Source organism: Prionailurus bengalensis, chromosome A2 (assembly GCF_016509475.1).
Source record: "Prionailurus bengalensis isolate Pbe53 chromosome A2, Fcat_Pben_1.1_paternal_pri, whole genome shotgun sequence".
Taxonomy (NCBI): domain Eukaryota; kingdom Metazoa; phylum Chordata; class Mammalia; order Carnivora; family Felidae; genus Prionailurus; species Prionailurus bengalensis.
Window position 1 is genome coordinate 76,023,135 of NC_057348.1, and position 21,753 is coordinate 76,044,887.

At 45.7% G+C, this 21,753-nt stretch overlaps 1 protein-coding gene across 1 annotated transcript in view; it reads left to right on the forward strand.

The window, feature by feature from the left end:
- LAMB4 (laminin subunit beta 4) overlaps positions 1–21,753 on the forward strand; it is a 99,934-nt gene that overhangs the window by 35,881 nt on the left and 42,300 nt on the right. Inside the window, exons 15-21 of the mRNA XM_043588590.1 lie at positions 5,214–5,399; positions 7,580–7,695; positions 8,487–8,607; positions 16,598–16,775; positions 18,166–18,309; positions 19,972–20,203; positions 20,943–21,100. Coding sequence (XP_043444525.1) covers positions 5,214–5,399; positions 7,580–7,695; positions 8,487–8,607; positions 16,598–16,775; positions 18,166–18,309; positions 19,972–20,203; positions 20,943–21,100 — 1,135 coding nt within the window. The remainder of the gene's footprint in view (positions 1–5,213; positions 5,400–7,579; positions 7,696–8,486; positions 8,608–16,597; positions 16,776–18,165; positions 18,310–19,971; positions 20,204–20,942; positions 21,101–21,753) is intronic.

Consider the following 21,753-nt stretch of genomic DNA (forward strand, 5'->3'; position numbering starts at 1 on the left):
ACAGAAAAAGCCTGGCTTCTTGTCAGCACCCTGCTTACTCAGGCATCAACATAACCCACTTACCTTATATGCACTCTTAGTTTCACTGAACATGTGTGCATAGTAGGTCCACTGGAATGCTGTGTTCACCGGCATCATGTGCACTATTTGCAAATGGGGGCAAGGAAGCAAGCACACACATAGGGGGCATGTCTCTTCTGCTCATGTGCACGTGCCATTGTCCCAAGAGACTTCACTCACAAAACAATTTCAAACATAAAATTATTCATTATCTCAAGATGGTGACGGCAGAGCGTTAAACCAAACATGGGGTCCCTTCTGAGTGTGGGACCCTCTGGAAGTACACATGTTTGCACACCCATGAAGCTGACCCAGCCCATCTGCCCCTTACATTAAGTTCATTCCATGCACGCACAGGCTTTCTGGGATTCTCCCAGGCCACAATTCCTGGGGAGATTTACAAAAGGAGATTCGTGAGACAAACGCAGCCTCTGGCTGCCACAATTGGTCCCAAAGGTGGTAGCCGATACTCACTGTCTCCCTCCTTCCTTGCCACCCATTCTAGATTCCCTTCATGCTCCACTAGCACTTCTGCGGGTTGGGATGACCTAGACCTTCATCCTTCCACGACTGAGTGCCTGGTTTCCATGGGCTTCTAAGGCTACATGTAGGGGAACACCACAGGTGTCTTAGTGGGCCACCTCAGTGCCATGCATATTCCTCATGTCCTGATTAAATAGGATCAGCCCTTCCGGTTATGTCAATTTCATCCCAGGCCTCCTGGTCTACAGGCATGAGAAGCCCTGGTGGCCATGCAGCAGCCATAGCTTTAAGGTTAGTGGAATTCTTTGTTCCTGCCCAAGAATCAAAACATCTAGACCCACAGAGCCTAAAGTTGCAAGCACAAGAAGCCCAAATTCCCTTGGTCACCACCTGTGACAGTGAGCTTGGCCACTCCTACTAGATTTCCAAACCCATGTCTTCTACCCATTGGGAGCACAGCATCACATAAAGGCCATTGCCATCATTAAGGAGTAAATGACATCCTGAAGAATACTGTCCCATCTCACAGGGTGTCGTTCCCAAGCTAGTGAAGCTGATGCATTTTTTGGGGGTCCCATCCCACTGCCATCTGAGGTTAACATCTTCTGGATGGCACGGTTTGTGTAGAGCAGTGGATCACAAAGTCACATGACCACTGTGATCCTTCTTTTGCTGTGAAGTGGGTCCCTTGAGTTGAGGACGGGTGACATGGTCTTCTGACAGAAGCCATAGAGTATCTGATTCACACTGTGGGAGACCACAGGACGTCAGCTTGGACCAAGGGACCCACTTCACTATCCTTTAATATAGGAAATCAGTGTGACATTTTGTGGCATATCTAGATGGTTCAAACCCCTTTGGGCTATCCTGTTACAGAGAGTGGGAGAATGAACAGTCTTGGGGCAAGACTGAATATACATTACCCGAGAGAAGACAGCCTGCTGCTGCTTCTTCTCTGTGTTTCTGGAGAACACATTTTGCATTTCCATAGCTCCATGTCCTGGGTGAGGGTGGTGGAAATCTGCTCTGGTAAAGATGCTCCCTCAGGCATGACAGCCACAGATGGGACTACAAGCTGGTTAAGTCTGTATTAAGTGTATGATGGGGACATGATGGGAACCACCATCGTATCCTGAGAGTGGCTCTTGGAGAATGTCTCAGATTTGTAGTACTGTTTTTTATTTACTATCTTGACTTGGTGGAGAGAAAGTGGTTGCGAATGGATGTTTCACAAGCTTTTACTTGGCATTTCCTACTAGAAGAACTCTTACCTTTCCTTCCAGGTCAAAGAATCAATGCCCACTGCTAAGCAGATCCATTCCAATTACATAGTCAGGAATTGGAGGAAATAATCAAGGGACGGTTCAGTAAATCTGTGAACCCATTTTAAAAAGGACTTAGGCCAGGACTCCATATATTACCTGACCCTCAGATGTCCTTCTAACAAGGGGACCATAATGGCACTTTGGGTACCTGATTTACACTTGCCATGGTGTTCAAGAATCTTTCTTCATGGGGATCTGGTCTCCTATTCAGTCACTGGGTTCTGGATCCAAGAAGTGGCTCAGGTCTAGGAACTTGACAGAACATCACGTCTTTCCATTGGGACAGCTGACCTCAGCCTTTTGCTAATTCATATCTGACCGCTTTTAATAATATATGTTAAGCAATACTTTTGTTGTCTTCTCGTCTGTGTTGCTCCTGGGAATACCATGTTCTATTAGTCATCTCCATTGAAGATTCCTATGGGTCAGACCCCTTGTCTCCTTTTCTAACCTTGCTGCCCCCTATAATAATTATGCCCATCTTGTTTTTGAGAGTTAAGTGCTACCCAGTCTTCGATAGTCTGGGATCCTGTCCTCCACATTGATACCAAGGAGCTCTGTTTCCCAGTGATAGATCCTACCAGCCTACAGAGAACACCCAACACTCAGCTTTTCAGTGATGCTGTTGCCCTTCTCACCAGTTCATTGCTTCTTGTCCCAATAAATAAGGTGTCCTCCAGGCCTTCAAAGAACATAATTGGCTGGTGGGTTTCCTGGTCCTGTATCTTAGACCCATTCTAGAATGCCTGCTACTCTGAGCCTTCCTCCCTTCCTCCACAGTCTGCTACGGCCATTCTGGAACCTCCACTCCCTCTCCTCGGGACCACAGCTTTTGCCAAGCTTCCAAGAGCTACTCCAGCAATATATTGGACCCATCTCCCAAGGCTCCAGAGCTCTTGCCAGGCTATTAAATCCCATATTACTGGTGATCCCAAATCGACAAACTCTCTCTATCCAGTTTCGTGTTCTGCCTCCTTATTCTAACAACCTCAGGACACAGACCCATTCTCTCTCAGTTGCTACCTGTACGGGTTAGCCAAGTCCCTCTCAGAGATCTAGCACTTTCCCAGTCAGGTCATGCTGAAACTTGACTCTAATTATCAGGCACGTGGTCAGGGGGGGTAGGATAAGCAGATCCTCGGGAAGGTACACGTTTTCTCCCAAGACAGCTGCATCATTTGAGGTTTCCACGTCATCCTCAAATGCGGCAGGGGGGTGGGGTGGAGGGGCTCTACTCCAGTAAGAGTGGGTGGATTACGTCTATGGTCCACGAGCGCTCAGGAGAGCCTCAGAGTTCAAGGTTCCCACGTGCATCACCCATGTGTTAAGGTCCCTCTTCTTCCCCATGAAGGGCCTGACTTGGGCATAGGTGACTTACCTAGGCTGAGAATGCAGGCTTCTCCAAAGTTCTGCAAGTCTTAACAATGAGGTCGTGTGCCTGATCGTCAGCTCTTCCTGCCATCTGCCTAAAGGAGATGAGGCTCTTTAAATCCCCCCAGGGAGGCCCTCTGACTCTCACACTCGGCTTTAAACTGGTGATTGCCCTGAGCCCATCCTCCCTCGTCACAGCATCAGTGGCATTCAACAACTCCCACCTATTTCCACAGTCCTTATAATTGCTGTTCGCCCATATCTCTCAATGCCAGAAACATGGCTGCAGTCGGTGGCTCCCCTCCTGCCTTTATCCTGTCCCAGTTCTCCACAGCTGACAGCTTTAGCGATTGCTCTGCTGCCACATCCCAGGGATCATCAGGACATGTTGCACACAGGGGTCCCCGTTGCCAGCTGAACCGAAAACGCTCCTCCTCCCAAATTGCATCTGGGAGTCTGCTTTTAGGTAAACTGGCTGGCACCAACTGTCTCAGGTCAAGTGCCCTAGAAACAGAGCTCAAGACTGGATTCAGGTGCATGTGATCCAGTAAGGAAGTGTTATTCAGGAAAGCTCTGTAAGGGAGTGAAAGAAACAAGAGGAGGGAATAAGATGTAGTGTCAGGTGAAACCAACATTGGATTGATCCATGAAGGAGCTCAGAGGCATAAACCGCAGGCAAGGTTGTCCCGTCTGCTGGGAAGACAGGGTCAGCCTTTTATAGCTCTGATCAAGAAGCCACTGGCTGTGAGCTACCCTCGGGGACAGGGGTGGGGGGGGAGGGGTTGGGGAGGAGGTATGGGAGGGCAATTCTCTAGAGAAGGAGGCAACCGTGAGCTCCTAGAAGCCACACACACAGCAACTGCGGGTGATGGTGCACCAACCAGGTAAAGGGGATCCCCGAAGGGCATCTAGTGTCTACTGCATTTGTGAGAGTGTTTCTGAAATGTTTGAAAGACATTGCATGTAGACAAGTTTACATAGATATCTGCTGAAACCTAATCTGACGATATAATTTCTTATTTACGTTTCGGTCTCCAGTGCAAGGTTCTAATCTCCGTGGCCAGGACTGTGTCCTATTCATCTTTGCATTCTAATGCAGGGGTTGGCGTTGAATGGTTGCTCAATAAACACTCAGCAAATGAGGAGCGGTTTGGGGTAGATCACAGAGCAACTTGAACCCCAGGCTAAGTCGTATGGGTGTGATTCCGTTGGCAGTTGGGTAAGAGTGTGAAACGCTTATTGGCAGCTGTGCGTCATGTGGGTTGGGTTAGGGAAGGGGTGGAGAGAACGGCCAAGGCACTGTTGTAATGAGACAGGCAAAATGCAACAAGAGGCAGAATTCTGGTGGATGCTGTGAGCATGGGGAGACAGATGCAAAAGTCATTAAAGTATTATCTCCAGGTTCCAGATGGCTCTAGGCTGACATCCAGGAGAGACCATCCGGGATGCAACCCAACGTGTTACGCGTTTCATACTTCTGTGCCTCCAAGCAGATAGAAGAGCGTTTCTCATGTCTGCATGGAAGAAATATCCAAAATAAATAAATAAATAAATCCATGTGGGTTTTCTCACTGTCGTGCATAATGAGGCAAAGTCCACGAAGGAAGCATGGGAATATTTTCTATCCTTCCTCATTTTGGCCGGAATCCCACAGTCATATCTGAGAAAACCCCAGGTCACCAGCGTGGAATGTGTCCAATTCATTAGCACGTGGGGTACTTAAGTTTAAAGTGGTTTCCAGTGACACAGCTTGGAAATCAATCACTCTATACAGTAACATATGTTCCAAAGCTGCGGATTCAGCACATCTCAGATGCCTTCTGGATCGTATCCTGGCTGGAATAATTTATCCGTGACTCAGATGGATCATGTACACATCAGGAAATATGTACTTTTTTTTTTTTCCCCTGAACTTTTTTTTTCCTGCTAGGACTCGACTCTAGCAAAGCTGAGTGCATTCTTCTCCAATTTTAGGGCTCAGTGACTTTTGGCCAGGTGCCTGCTGTTCACGGTGTTTTCCGAGAACCAGTTCCTGGAAGCCCTACTGAGTGGACTGGACCTGGATTTGCCCGGGTTCTCCCTGGGGCTGGCTTGAGATTTGCCGTCGACCACATTGCCCTTCCCATGGACTTCACCATCGCCATTCGCTATGAGATTCAGGTATGCGACTTCTTCTTCAAGGGTAAAACCTGCCTGAGGTAGTACATTTTCGAACGAAGACTTTCCATTCCGGTCTTGCTAGATAGGGTCGTCAGAAAATGATCTGAAGAAAAAAAAAAAAAAAAAAAAAACACACCACAAAAAAAAAAAAAACCCAAAAAACAGAACATCTGGAGGGCATTATAAATCAAAGGGTTTCCTAACGATATTAAAACAACACACTAAGCCAGAGGCATGTGTGCTCTATTCCGTGGAGAGAGGCTAGAGCGGGGTTATATACTGAAGGTACAAGGTCTGAGGAAGTGGTGATGGAATGTTTGTATAAGAACAATAAAAATCTAAAATAACACAAATTCTGCCCTCCTTGGGCTTTTTTTCTAAGAACTTCACAGGCTCACCTGTGTGAAGAGATTCTGACTCCTAGGGATACAGAAGAGGCGTTTATTCGCACTTGGCTTTTACCCTGAAACAAGAGCAAAACTAAAAGCAGGCTGCACCTCGCGGCTTCCCTGGCCTTGCCCCTGGCCCCACCACCACCCTGTCCTCCTCCCCCCTGCCTTTTGAGAAATACCTAAGACAGAATAGAAACCAAATTAGAAAAACACTTGCTCTAGAGCAGTGGTTCCTCACTTTTTCTTCGCATAATCTTTTCAATGATAATCTGACACCCCATAGACCATCTGCCCCAAAAAGTATTTTGTGAGGCTGGGGGTGGTCTCAGGGTCCCCAGAGTCCCTCCAGGGACCACACTCTGGAAGTGCTCATTGTGTGTTACATGACCAAAGCTGCTGACCCGCTTTGAAATTCTTGATATGACGTAATTCTCTGTTTCTCACTGATAAACGAAAGCCAAGGGACTTGAGTGAACTCGGACCTGGTGAGTATAAGAAGTCATTAAAAATATAAGGTACAAATTTTTCCATAGAACACATCTCTGACATCTTTATTTTTTAAATTTTTTGGTTTGATTTTTACTTATTTATTTTGAGAGAGAGGGCATGGAGCAGGGGAGGGGCAGAGAGAGGAGGAGAGAGAGAATCCTGAGCAGGCTCTGCATGGCCAGCACAGAGCCCAGGGCAGGGCTCAGTCTTACGAAACACGAGATCATGACCTGAGCTGAAATCAAGAGTCAGACGCTCAACTGACCGAGCCACCCAGACCCCCCTCTGACATCTTTAAAAAGCACTTCCAGGGTGGCTGGAAATGCCCGGGTGTCTCCGTCGGTTAAGAGTCGACTCTTGGTTTAGGCTCAGGTCACGATCTCATGGCTCCTAGATTTGAGCCCCACATGAGGCTCTGCACTGACAGTGTGGAGCCTGCTCAGGATTCTCTCTCTCCCTTTCTTTTTCTGTCCCTCCCCCTTTTGCATGCGTGTGCGCTCTCTCTCTCTCTCTCTCTCAAATTAAATAAACTTAAAAAAAAAAGCATTTCCAAATTGCATGGCTTTCAGAATATAGCTAATTATTATATGCTATAAATATCTATACATATTTAGATACATATAAATAGGTTTAGTAATATATTTTAGTAATAAATGTAAAATAAGAAAACTTATGTAATAATATATTTATATAATAATATTTAAATTTTTAAATGTTTACTTACTTTTCAGAGAGAGAGACAGAATTGCCAGCAGGGGAGGGACAGAGAGAGAGGGAGACACAGAATCTGAAGCAGGCTCCAGGCTCCGAGCTGTCGGCACAGAGCCCCACGCAGGGCTCGAACTCACGAACAGTGAGACCATGGTCTGAGCCAAAGTCGGACGCTTCACCGACTGAGCCATCTAGGCACCCCTAATATTTACACGATAAGATGAAAAGCAGTATATATCTTTTTGTGAAGGATTTGAAATGTTCATGTTTGTTCAGTGATCCAGGGACAGGATGAATCAATGGACTTTGGGGGAGACAGACGTTAAAGACCAGCCCTGTCCGGAGCACCAGGGTCTTTCGAGCCTATGAACTAGAGCTATGGCCGGAAACAACATTCTGTCTACCCAAACCGCCATTCAGCTGCCAGCGTGTTAGAGCTGATGGCCAACCGCTAAGACTTCTCTCAGCTCCAAAGTTCCCTGTTCTGAGGGGGCCGTGGGTTACAGATTTGATGGCAAGGGCTGTCCGTTAGGCGTGTGTTGTGTATACGTCCTCACGAAAACATGCTTTTATGTCACGCCCGTGTAGCCCGCAGCCGACTGGGCTGTCAAGATCCTGGTTAACCCCCTCGGAAAGAGCAAGCACTGTCCACGTGAGACCCCATGGCCACGACCTCAGTCCTTCCCTTTACCGGCGACTTCCAGGTATGCTTGGGACCTGTCTTCAAACACAGAAGCCTTCTTAGAATATTAGGCCTCTATCAATAATGTGTAGCAAAGAGCTCAGCAGGAGAAGAGGTGTATTCAAGGAGACTGTGACATTTATTAAGCGCTTGCTGTGTTACACTAAGCTTCACATTTAAGATCATATCTGGCTGACGACTCAGCGAGGAAGACTTTCTCTTCGTCAGGTGAGGAGGAAATTCAGAGTAAGAATACCTGGAGACCTGCCCCAGCCTCGTAGCTGGTGTATAACAGAACCAGGATTCCAGCCCAGATCTCCTGATTCTCGGTCTCGAACGTTCCTTTCCCATTCCCCAGATGGTCTTGAGAGGTGAGAAAGTGAAACGCTCCAAGAGTAGGAATAAAATACTCAGCTGGCAGTACCTCAACAGCTGAGAGTCTCCAGGGCAAAAAGCTGCTGATTTGGAGGCCACTAATTTTACATCGGAGATTTGTGGCAAACTAAAATGGAGACCCTGTTGAGAGCATGGTAGACAGGAGGAAGGACTTCCGTTTCCATCCTTGTCCCAAAGCACTTATGACAACACGGGCTGATGGTTCCCAAGGCTTTGCTACTTGGCACAATCCTATGGAAGAGCCACAGAGAACCTGAGTGTGATTTTGCTTTCCTCTCAACCCACCCGAGCTGGTCTAGACCTGGCCTCTGCTCTGAGGCAGAACCCACTTCAACACTGGGAGAAGCAGCTATGGCCGCTTAGGTTATATAACTGTACTTTTGTCACTGAATTTCTGCTTTATTTCTCTTAATACAGAATCGTGCTGCTTCCCACGCCCATCTGTTTAGAACCAGATGTACAATATTCCATCGACGTCTATTTTTCCCAGCCTTTGGAAGGTGGGGCCCACGCTCATTCACACATCCTGGTTGATTCAGTAAGTATCACGAAGCGACGTGGGTGCTGCCTTCTAAACTGAGCCCCATGATAATTCTACTTGCAGACTCGATGGTAAAATGTTTCTTTAGAAGTATAAATGAGGTTGTTGCGTTATAAGAAAAAAATCACGCGGTCTCTATAAACGTCACCAGCACTGAGTGCAAACCTTACGGCACAGCATGTGTCAGCAACGGTTCACAGTGTCTCACATGGTATATTAGTTAGTCTTCACGACAGTCTGTGAGGTAGCTACTGTCATTGTCCCTAGTTTATAGACGACAGAAATGAGGCACGGGGTCACAGAGCTAGTGAGCGAAGGGTCAGGAATGACAGCCAGGCTCCCTGGTGCCAGAGCCTCTGCTCTGAGCCACCACAGCGCGCTGGCACCACGGAAAGTTCCGGGAGACATTCTCTCACGTTCACGGTCACCATCTTGGAAGCTCCGCTTTATGCGTGAGCTTATTGTCGTCATCAGGGTGCTCATGTAAGTACGTACACAGATGTTTTTCAGTTCACATTGTATCACGAGCGTTTTCTTATGGTGCTTCTGTAGTCTTCTTATTTTTCGGAACGATGCACAATATTTCCTCGAATGACTTCTTTCATTGTCTTTCCCCCACAGAGTTGGGCCATAGATGTTTCTTCCAATCCCTTCATTCTGTCCCCAGCTTCGGGCCCAGGGTAGACACTTGGCAGAGTTTGGGCACTGACGAAATTTAAGCTTTCTTTTACCTATCTATTCCCTACTTGCCAAGGTTTTCTGACTCTTGAAATAACCTGTCAAATGAATTTCTGGAAGGTAGTCTCCAATGTACATTCAGAACGATTGGCAATATGTAAAATTATCAGTTTCATCCCACCCGCAGGAGAATTGTATAGAATTGTGTGGGATCTCTTAGAAGTAATTTTGTGGATAAAAGCCAAATTATATTTTTTTAATGTTTATTTGTTTTTGAGAGAGAGAGAGATACAGAGTGTGAGCGGGGGAGGGTCAGAAAGAGAGGGAGACACAGAATCCGAAGCAGGCTCCAGACTCTGGGCTGTCAGCACAGAACCCGACGCCAGGCTCGAACTCACAAACTGCGAGATCATGACCTAAGCTGAAGTCGGACACTTAACCGACTGAGCCACCCAGGCACCCCAAAACCAAGTTAATTTGTTATAGTTGCATTTTTAAATATTCATGAGAATCTTCTAATATCATGATTTCATTGGCAAACTACTGCCCTACAGAGTTTTATTGGAACATGAGCATGGTCATGGTCATTTATTTATATATTATCTACAGCTGCCTTTAAGCTACAAAGGCAGAGCTGAGTACTTGTCACAGAGAACTCAAGGGCCACAAAGCCAAAAATATTTACTGTCTAGCCTTTTACGGGCAGCTTGACAACCCCTGACTTAGTTGTATGTCCATATTTCATGAGTTGTGTTTTCAGTGTTCAATTCTTAACCATCAAACATTTTAAATTTATACCTGGCACTTTGCTACTTTATCATCTACTATGGAATTCAGTATGAGACAGGTGTACCTTGAATTCTATTCAGTAAGTTCAGGTATTGTAACATCAAAAAAAAATTGTGTAAGATTATTTGACCAATTGTAGGATTGCAAGATTTAGCAAAAAGGAAAAGAAGGAAAGAAAGCAAGAAAGCAAGAAAGAAAGAAAGAAAGAAGAGAGAAAGAAAAGGGTAGAGAAGGAAGAGGGAGGAAATGATGGTGGGAGGGAGGAGACAAAAAGCACGGTGCCCAGTTAGAGTTAAATATTGTATAAATATGTCCCAAATATTGCTTTCAAATACTATATGTGACATAGTCAAAAATTATCCATTGTTTCTCTGAAATTCAATTCCACCTGGGTGATTTGTATTTAATCTGGTGACCTTCACCAAAGATGGTCTAAATTCTGCACCTGGAGGGCCATGGGAGATTGCGGTGAGGTTCTGCCCTGTTACGGTAGAAATGAAGAGGAAAGTTGAAACAAACTCTTGAATGAGGATTTGAATTCTCGTGATTTCCCTCTCCGTGTAAGTCATATTGTCTCCTGAGGAGCTTTATAGAACCACACTCTTGGACCACCACGTGAGTCACAAAGTAAGAAAATCAAATCCAACAGATTTAATTTAGGGGGAAAAAGCTAAAAGTTGGGAACCCAGGCAGACTAAAGAAAGGGAAAGGAAGACATTAAGTAATTCCCAAATCACAAAGGGATTTTATTATTATAATAATAGCCATGAAACTCAAATTGATAAGAGCCAGGATATGCCTCAGTTTTTTTTTAAGTTTATTTATTATTATTTTACTTTTTAATGTTTATTTCATTTTTGACAGAGAGAGAGGCAGAGAATGAACAGGGGAGGGGCAGAGAGAGAGGGAGACACAGAATCTGAAGCAGGCTCCAGGCTCCGAGCTGTCAGCATAGAGCCCGACACAGGGCTTGAACTCACAGACCGCGAGATCATGACCCTAGCCGAAGTTGGACGCTTAACTGACTAAGCCACCCAGGCGCCCCAGTTTATTTACTATTGAGAGAGTGAGAGAGAAAGTGCGAGCGCACGTGTGCTAGTGGAGGAGGGGTAGAGAGAGATGGAGACAGAGAAAGAATCCTAAGCAAGCTCTCGTCTGATGTGGGGCTCGAACCCACAAACTGTGAGATCATGACCCGAGCCAAAATCAAGAGTCAGACACTTAACCAACTGAGCCACCCACGCACCCCAAGATACTTCTCATTTAAAACAAAAAAATTTAAGTTTATTTATTCTGAGAGAGTGTGCGAGCAGGGTAGGGACAAAGAAATGGGAGAGAGAGAGAATCCCAAGCAGGCTCTGAGATGTCAGCACAGAGCTCAATGTGGGGCTCGAACTCACAAACCATGAGATCATGACCTGAGCTGAAATCAAGAGTCAGACACCTAACTGACTGAGCCACCCAAGTGCTCCGATATTTCTCATTTTAAATCCACATCTTGAACATTTGGAATTTTGTAAATTCAAAAGATGATGGCTTGATGCTGTATTTCAGGCATCCATGCAAATTACCCGCTCATCACCTATTCGGTGAGCACACGTGAGCTGACAATGGGCAGATTCCTGGGGGTGTCAGATGTGGTCCCTGCCCCCAAATAATTCTCAGCCTGATACAGAAGACAGATGTGTAAATGAAGTCATTGCAATGCTATTTGCTAGATACATAATATAAATGGATAATTTGAAATTAACTCAAAAAACATATCCATTTGATCAGTTTTCAAACACGCCTTCTCTTACGTATAGCTATGAAATCCACGAAACCTGCATGAAAAGCAGGAGAGCAGCCTGATCTCGGCAAACTGCCAGAACCTCAGAAGAGATGCTAGATCCCTGTTTCAGGTCAGGTTCCCCAGAAGCCAAAGCTGAGCCAGGGACTCAAGTGCACCTGATTTATTGAGGGCATGCTCGTGGGAGAAGAGGAGCAAAGGGACAGGGGAAGGAACCGAGCAAGGATGGGATCTGCACTGAAGTGTAGCTGATCCCACAGGGAGCTCTGGAGCATAATTGTGCCACCGAGTTGGTCCCACCTGGAGGCAACAGGGTGGGTCTGTGTGCGCCCACCTCATCCACCTCACCCGGCTCATGAGTGCATGAACTTCTGGGCAAGTGGCTGAGTCCAAGTTTCTGGGAAAAAGGACAGCTGTGAGCCTTCAGCAGCCAATGCCACAGCAGCTGGTGAACGGGAAGATCTGGGCAGGGCACCCACAGTGACCCTTATAGTCCCTGACCCAGGATGTCCAGTAGGAGAAAGTCCATGCGCATTTTATGATTACAGACTAATGCAGTTACTTCCATACCACTGATTTCGCTGCTCTGGGAAGATGCTTGACTGCCTGAGACCTGGCCCGTTCAACGTCCCTTCTTCTCTGCAGCCAGATTAACACTTGCATCTAATGCTTTACCAAGAAGCCCGGACGAAAGCTTTGTTCAATCCCAGATGTTCCTCCTGCACAAATAGCTTTTGTTTGGGGAGCATCGTGAGACAGTTACAGATTTCCTTCACTCACCCTGATTACATGGTATATGCTTCCGTAAAAATGTGTTTAGAGTCAAAAGCTGTATTAGACATTCTAGACTATAACACTGTCATTCTTTTAAACCATGGGATGGACTGCACTTGGTCAACAAAGTCTTTAGAAGCTTCTAGGAGAAGAAGGGAGTCAAGATATTACAAAATCCTATAATTTGACAGGGACTCTCATCATCTGGTCCATCTGCTTTGGTGCCAGGAATGGCCTCCTCTAAGCTGCCTCCAACCAAGAACTGTAGGTAGTTAGTCCCCGGTTGGATGCCCTCGTCCCCAATCCTAGCCTCTGGCTTCTTTCTGTGGGACTCTTCACTTGGTTTGTGTTTGGAGAATGTAGTCTTTTTGTTTCCACTTGAAGGTACCACGCTAGACATGTCTCAGTACTTCTCTACTGAGCAAACATTTATGAAGTGTTTACTGTAAATCAGACACTATGGTAGGCACAGGCGTGACTAAGACCAGCACCTGCCCAGACGTGCTGGGCTCACTCTCTAAAGGAGAGATGCGGACAATCACATGGGAAATGGCAACGTGGTAGGGGAGCCGCTACGAGCTGGGACAGGTCCCTGAATGGAAAAGCTCATTGTGACTCCAGCAGTGATTCTCAACATCCCCTGACCCAACCTCCTCTTTTTTTGTTTTTAGTTTATTTGTTTATTTTGAGAGAGCACGCACGCACAAACTGGGAAAGGGCAGAGAGAGAGGGAGAGAGAGAGAATCCCAAGCAGGCCCTGCACTGTCAGCACAGAGCCCGATGTGGGGCTCGATCTCACGAACCGTGAGGTCATGACCTGAGCTGAAATCAAGAGTCAGACGCATAACCGACTGAGCCACCCAGGCGCCCCTTCCCAACCCATTTGTACTTTATGACAAATATTTTGTAACCCTCCACCAATTTAAAATGCAATTCATAGGCGTTATAGCCTACACTTTCCAAATAACGTCAATGTGATGTGCAAATACAAAGAGACCTAAAAGGAGAGTAATTTATAGAGAAACACTATGTATTTCAATATGTATGTGCACAGGCATGAATATGCAGAAGACATAATGTGGCAGGGACATGCTCATATGTGCAGAATCACCCTACACGAGACAGCCATGAAAGCAGGTGTGTTACAAACATGTGTAACATGTTTGTTTAAAACATAGAGCAGGGCTTTCAACTCAGAATTGTAAACAAGGATTTCTCCTTCATGGATTTTTGGTGAGACATTCGAACGCTATAGGAGCCATGCGATGATTTTCTTTTTTGTCAATATGTCTGGGGTTTCTGATCCCCACCCACTAAAAGCCAGTTAACACACCTCATTCCAATGGCCATGACAACCAAAACCACCCCCTGGAATTTCCAAAATGCCCCCTTAGGGGGCAGCATCTCCCAAACAGAACCACTGAGCCAAAAGGTTGGGGGATAACAGAATGAAAAGAGATCGAATTTAGATTTTATCCTGAGGCAATAGGGAGCCACTGAAGGTTTTAAGGAGGGGTTATCTGAACAAACTGGCTTTTAAGGAATCACTGTGACTGCAAGGTAGGAAATTGATGGGGGAAAGGGGTAAGAGTGGAAGATGGGACGTCTGTTGGTCTGCCACCATGGCGATCCAGATGGCCTCAATTAGAGCAGCGATGGGGGAATGAAGACACATTTAAGAGGTTAGATGGATCGAGCCTGTGATTGACTCGATGTTGGGGGAACATGGGATGGGTGGGGAGTGTTGATGACCAAGAGGCAAGTATCAAAGATGATCTTTTTGAGGCGCCTAAGTGACTCAGTCATTTGAACGTCTGACTCCTGATTTTGGCTCACGTCATGATCTCACTGTTCGTGAGTTTGAGCCCCACATCAGGCTCTGTGCTAATAGCAAGGAGCCTGCTTGGGATTCTCTCTCTCTCAATCTCTCTCTCTGCCCATCCCCCACTCATGCTCTCTCTCTTACTCTCAAAATAAGTAAACTTAAAAAAAAAAAAAAGATGACCTCCAGTTTTCTACACCGAGTACATTGGCAGATGGTGACATTATTTCCTACCAATAGGAAAGGAAAGTGGGTTTCGGGTGTGTTGGTTTGCAGTGCCTGTGGGACAGCCAATAAGCCTGTCTGTGCAGATCTAGAGCCCATAATTGAGATGTGGGCAAGAGACCTAGATCCAGATGTCAACAATGTATTGATGGTAACCGAAGCAACATCATTGTCAAGGTCACCTAGGAAGGGGATGTGGAGTAAGAAGGGGCTGATGAGAGAACCCTGAGGATCCCAACATTTAGGGGTGGGTGGGCAGAGAGGTGTTGCATAGGGGAGAGGTGGGAGGAGAAGAGGCAATGAGGGTGGCCAGGAGACCGTGTTTCGAGAAATTTGACTATCAAGGAATTAGTCAAAGGGCAGAAGTGGGGGGGGGCAGTGGCAGGAGAAATATATGTGATCAAGGAGGTGATTTTACAAATGGGAGAGATTTAAGCACATTGACAGGCCGGTTGAAAGGAAACGCTTAACGAAAGCATAACCTACAGAGAAGTTTCGCAAAGGCTGAGGGCAGAGTGGTGGACACCTCTTCCTAAGGGCTGAGCCAGGAACGGGGCGGGGGAAGTACCTGTGAGCGGGGAGTTTGGGAGGCAGGAAGTCGGAGGCTCCATTTTCTCTGTGAAGTAAGAGGAGAAAGAGACAGTGCAGGGAGGGTGAGGATAGAGGTTTGAGGAGTGGAGACTCTGTGAAATAGGCACCCAGGGTTGAGTTTCCACTTGCTGGGGTGTCAAAGGACAGAGAAGGACTGGGGGCGGGGGGCTGGGGGTGTTGAAAGAGGGTCGAAGTAAAGGATCATGGGAAAGAGGTTCAGAATGGACAAAGGAAGAAGGCCAGGGGAGATACCCAGTTCGCTCTTTTAACCTGACCTGGTGAATTAAACCTTAATGTCAATGCTGCTTTTTCTACCAGTTGTTCAGAATGACCAACTTGTGATCAGTTCCACTGTACCAACATGTTCTCCGCTGCATCATCCAAGCCATTCAAAAACATTTTAGGGGCGCCTGGGTGGCCCGGTCAGTTAAGCGTCCGACTTCAGCTCAGGTCACGATCTCGTGGTTTGTGCGTTCGCGTCCCGCATCGGGCTCACTGCTGTCGGCGCGGAGCCCGTTTGGGATTCTGTCCCTCTCCCTCTGTCTTTCTGCCCCTTCCCCACTTGTACATGCTCGCTCTCTCAAAATAAGTAAGCTTTAAAAAATGTAAATGGTAGTAGGTTATAACCTAGATAAAATCTTCTCAAGAAATATAACTGTATGTCTTTTCTTCACATCAAACTACAGACGAGTCATCTTTGAGAAGACGCTTAGAACAATGCACTTGTCCCTCTAACCGCTGTATGGTCTAGGCCAGAAATTCCCAAAATGCATCTGTGAAATATTGGGTTTATGGGATGTTAGTGTTATTTGAATATAGGAGCAAGTGGTTACGTAAGTATGGAAACACAGAGTTTAAAAGTAGCTTTCTTGTAGGACTTCTCAGAGCATTAGTGTGTTAATCTACACTGTGACTCTCCAAGAGGCAGCCAGTTTGATGTAGAACTGTTCATATGTAATTGAAAAGAACAAAACTTTAAAAGGAGAGTTTTGTGGAATTAGAGTTCCCCAGTGACACAATGGGATGCACTGAGCCATAATTTCTGAATTTATCGCACGTCGCCTGGTTAAGAGTCTTTGAAACCTAAGACAAATTTATTAGCAAGCTAATAATATATTAAGGAGGGTTAAAAAAAAAAAAGTCCCATTTTCTTTGTCCTAAGTCAATAGATGTGCCTATTTGAAGATTTCTTAAATAAAATGAAAATCTTAAAATCTTGTTTTAAAGTATTTTCTCATAGATCTCATTGTTTTTATAAGTAGAATCTTGAACGGGAGACCATTATGAATGTACGTTTTCCTTTCGTATTATTTCCAAAGCTTAGTCTGATTCCCCAGATCAATTCACTGGAGAATTTCTGCAGCAAGCAGGATTTGGATGAATATCACCTGCACAACTGTGTTGAAATTGCCTTGAAAACAGGACCTCAGATGCTCCCGGGTGCGTGTGAAAGGCTCATAGTGAGCATGTCTGCCAGGCTAAACAATGGGGCAGTAGGTAAGTAGTGGCTTAATGGGCTCTCCCGATGTGCTGCTTTTTGGGACGTGAATGAACGGATTTAATTCATTTTAGCGTCTAGTCCAAACGATCAGTGTCAATACCAATTGCCCAATGATTAGATACGCAGAGCAGTCTTTTGATGTGTCAGAATCACAATGCACAGTACAGTAAATGTACCAAAAAAGGAGCCTGGCAGCGGCCGTGGGCGGTTCGGTCGGTCAAGCGTCTGACTCTTCATTTCAGCTCAGGTCACGGTCTCTCGGTTTGTGAGATCAAACCCCACGTCGGGCTCCGCACTGACAGCGCAGAGCCTGCTTAGGATCCTCTCTCTCTCCCTCTCTCTCTGCCCCTCCCCCACTCGCATTCTCTACCCCCCCCCAAATAAATAAAGACAAACATTTTAAAAAATTTTTTTTAAATTAAAATTAAAAAGGAGCCTTGGAGTAGTGTTGGGATGCTAGATTCCTGAAAGAATGCTCCAAAAATACTTCTTCAGAATCCTGGAATTTTAGGGTTGGAAGGAACTCTAAACAACTTCTTTCATCCTGCATCCTTTATTAAACCTTCATTTAATAAACAAGGCTATTGGGGTCCCAAAACACTAGGTAACTTGTCCATTTCACTAAGCTCTAGAGCAGTATTTCTCACCCTTTGCACTTTTGAAATTTGGGGCCGGATAATGCTTTGTTGTGGAGGGGGGGTCGGCATGGAAGGCTGTTCTGTGCATTATGGGATGTTTAGCAGCCTACCTACCTGCTACTCACCTGATACCGGGAGAACCTTCCCCCCAGGTGCAACGTTCAAAAAAGTCTCCAAACTTTGTCATATGTTCCCTGAGGGAGCGAAATCTCCCCCCAGTTGAGAAACACTCGTATAGAGTGAGAGTTGCAATGAAAGCCTGGGGTTCCTGAATTCTGAGCAAAGGCTTTTCCCATTACCCGGCAGGACTCTGCCTTCAGGATGCCTGCCATCTCGTGAAACATATAGAATAAGGGAAATCAAACAAATAGCCCAGCACCTACATGGATCATCAGGAATTGAAGTAATTGGAAATAATAATAATTATATTGGGACTATTATGAAAACAACTTATTTTAAGCCTTTCATTAACTTACTGAGTAACATTCATTGGTAAGATCTGTTTATTACATAATGTTTACTGAGCACTTCCTACATGCCACACAGTTCTAAAGACTTCACAGGCATTATTGTCTTTAGTCCTTATAATCCCCTGGGGTAGATCCTGTATTCTCCCCATTTAACAGATGAGGGAGTTAAGGATTAGAGAAGTATCTAATGAAAGAGAGGTGAACTAAAGCTCCCACGAGGACCAGGTGCACCCCTGTCACTTCCCGCACCTCTAATTGTCCCCTTTGTCTCCCCGCAGCCTGCAAGTGTCACCCCCAGGGCTCGGTGGGGCCCAACTGCAGCCGGCTTGGGGGCCAGTGCCAGTGTAAGCCCCACGTGGCCGGGCGCTGCTGTGACAGGTGCTCCACAGGAAGCTACGGTTTAGGACATCATGGCTGTCACCGTACGTAGCAAAAACACAGTGGGGGGAAAGACATGCATGGGCACAACCTTGGAGTTTTGAAGGCAGGAAAATCAGAGGGGGAATTGAAAAGAGGGGGTAGGGATTGGGAGTTTGGCCACACGACTTAGGCTGTCTGTCCGTGTAGGTCAAGAGTACAGAAAATTTTTCCGTCGTATCTCATTCCTCCATTTGGTGGGTGCCAATGTGTACAGAGCTCCATTAGGAATCGTGAGTGATGATGAGAACATGGCCTGTGATTCTCCCAGTCCAGGGAGGATGTGGGAGCACCAGGAAATGAGTTGGCTGTGCCGACCCAGCTTTAGGATCTAGCACAGACGCCCCGTGGCTGGCCAGGCTAAAACAACGATGACATTGGGAAGTCAAGAAAGGGGACAAGACTGTCACCTAGATATTACCTTCTGTGGTGCTGGGGTCCCAAACAGCCATGGAACTCATTCTATAATCTCCCCATCAATCAGGGTTTAGACGGGTCTCTGTCCCATACATGGTGACACATTCTCATGGCCGTCATGTTCAGGGTATACAGTTCTCTGTTCATGCTGTAAACCAATAGTGAGAATACTGTTCCCCACAGAAACCTATCATAGGAACCATGTTCCTAAGGTAAAGGAGCATATATTTTCAGTCATGGTTCAGAAAGGCAGCGCCCTGGCAACTGGCTTTTCAGCACACAGTGCTTAGGTCCATTATTACTACCCCCTCCCCCTCTCCCTTTCTTAAAAAAAAAAAGTGCTTGAGATGCACAAAGGGATATACACAAAGGAGCAAACGTGTCTTCCATATCCCATTTTTGTATAGGGAAGATTGGCTCAAAGGATCCACTTTGTCAGAAAGGGATTGAGCCTTTCTGATTGAGCCCAGGAAAAAGAAAAAATCCAACCATCTTGAGAAAGGTGTCATTTTTTTTTCAATGTTTATTTATTTTTGGGACAGAGAGAGACAGAGCATGAACGGGGGAGGGGCAGAGAGAGAGGGAGACACAGAATCGGAAACAGGCTCCAGGCTCTGAGCCATCAGCCCAGAGCCCGACGCGGGGCTCGAACTCACGGACCGCGAGATCGTGACCTGGCTGAAGTCGGACGCTTAACCGACTGCACCACCCAGGCACCCCGAAAGGTGTCATTTTTTATAATCTTGAAGTTTTGACTCACATGATAAATGGAAGTTTAGGTCATTAAAAACACATTACTTGTTGGGCGCCTGGGTGGCTCGGTCAGTTAAGCATCCAACTCTTGATATCAGCTCCAGTCATGATCTCACGGTTCATGAGTTGGAGCCCCACCTTGGGCTCTGCACTGACAGCACAGAGCCTGCTTGGGATCCTCTGTCTCCTTCTCTCTCTCTTTCAAAAGTAAATAAACAAACGTTAAAAAAAAAAAAAAAAAGGCATGTTCCTTGTTCAGGTCCTCTGTATAAATAGTGCTGATGAGACCCAACGGCTCACAGCATCCTGTTCATTGGGTGAATCAGTGAATTATTTAATAAACGTTGACCTGGTATTCAGTATATGCCAGGTTCTCAGACTCTTTATTTACCTGATTGGGATGCTACAGTAAGTTCAGGACTACAAAATCAGGACCATAACTCAGTCCGCCAGCACACCACGTGCCCCCACCCAACATGTTCTCTTTCTTTATCTAGCATGTCACTGCCACCCTCAAGGCTCAAAGAGCGCTGTATGTGACCAAATAACGGGACAGTGCGCCTGCCAGGGGGAGGTGGCTGGCCTCCGTTGTGATCGGTGCCTGGCAGGCTACTTTGGATTTCCCAACTGCCGCCCTTGCCTTTGTAATGGTTTCGCTGAACTTTGTGATCCAGAGACAGGGTCATGCTTCAATTGCGGGGGTTTTACAACAGGAAGAAACTGTGAAAGGTATGGAATTCAGATGCACTTTGATTTTTAGTTTTGTTTCTTTTGTTCCGGTCTCACAACACTCTCTGAAGACCACTGAGTAGATTCTCAACAGTATTTAAGCGTAGAATGATCTCTGGGTGGGGGATGGCCGAAACAGAGTATCAGTCCTGGTGTCCTTCAGAATCTTGTTATGAGATAGACGTTGTCTGATTAAATAAAAGCTAGGCATTTATTTGCCTGACACCTTGCTTTTTATGTCCCTGAAATATGACATGTAAATTAACTGCTACTATATTGAGTTTAATGACAATACCTTGGGACTTTTATATCGAGTTTAATGACTATATCTTGGGACTTTCGATATAAATTAAAAAAATCACTTCGGGGCGCCTGGGTGGCTCAGTTGGTTGAGCGTCCGACTTCAGCTCAGGTCATGATCTCGCAGTTTGTGAGTTCGAGCCCCGCATCGGGCTCTGTGCTGACAGCTCAGAGCCTGGAGCCTGCTTCAGATTCTGTATCTCCCCCTCTCTCTCTACCCCACCCCTGCTTGTGCTCTGTCTCTCTCTGTCTTTCAAAAATGAATAAACATAAAAAAAAATTTAATAAATAAAAATTAAAAACTCACTTCACAGAGCAAGCAAGCATCTTCTAAAATGTTGACTTTTGAGAGTTGCACTGTCCTCAAGCATGGCAAATCCACATCGGCTAATGGGAGTTTTTCCTGTGAACACTTGGTAAAAAGAAATTGTCTCGACAGGTGCATCGATGGTTACTATGGGGATCCTCCTTCAGGACGCTCCTGCCGTCCTTGCCCATGTCCGGATGTTCCCTCGAGTAATCAGTATTTTGCTCATTCCTGTTATCAGGATCCTTGGAGCTCAGATGTGATCTGCAATTGTCTTCAAGGTTATGCAGGTACACAGTATAGTTCATGATGGTGTTTTTCTTCCATCCCATACTGCTATCTCAAAACATGATTCCATGCTCGTAATTTATCTGCCTCGAACAATTGAGGGGTACCGAATATGAGTTAATAGAAAGAAGACACAATTTGGGGAGCGCCTAGGTAGCTTAGTTGGTTGAACATCTGACCGTTGATTTCAGCTCAGGTCACGATCTCATGGTCCTGGGATTGAGCCTGGCATCCAGCTCCCTGCTGAGTATGGGCTTCAGCTTAGGATTCTCTCTCTCTCTCTCTGCCTCTCTCCTTCTCCCTCCTTCTGCCCTGCTCTCTTGCTCTCTCTCTCTCTCTCTCTAAAAAAAGAAGGCACAACTTAGTACACTGATGCTTTACTGAACAAAGAATTTGAATGTTTCAAAAACCAACGACAATTAAAAGCTCATTCCTCTGAGCTATAACTTTTTAAATAATGTTCTGGAAAACTGACCAAATGAGTTCAAATCAGATTGATTTCTTTCAAATTCAATCATCACATGTTAAGCAAGATACGTATGTGATTAAGTAACATGTATGTCTTATACAACATCTAACATAAGCAATTAAAAATTAAGAAATTTTAATCAAATGCTTTCTTTATATAATTCCAACCAATCCATTTGGCTGATAT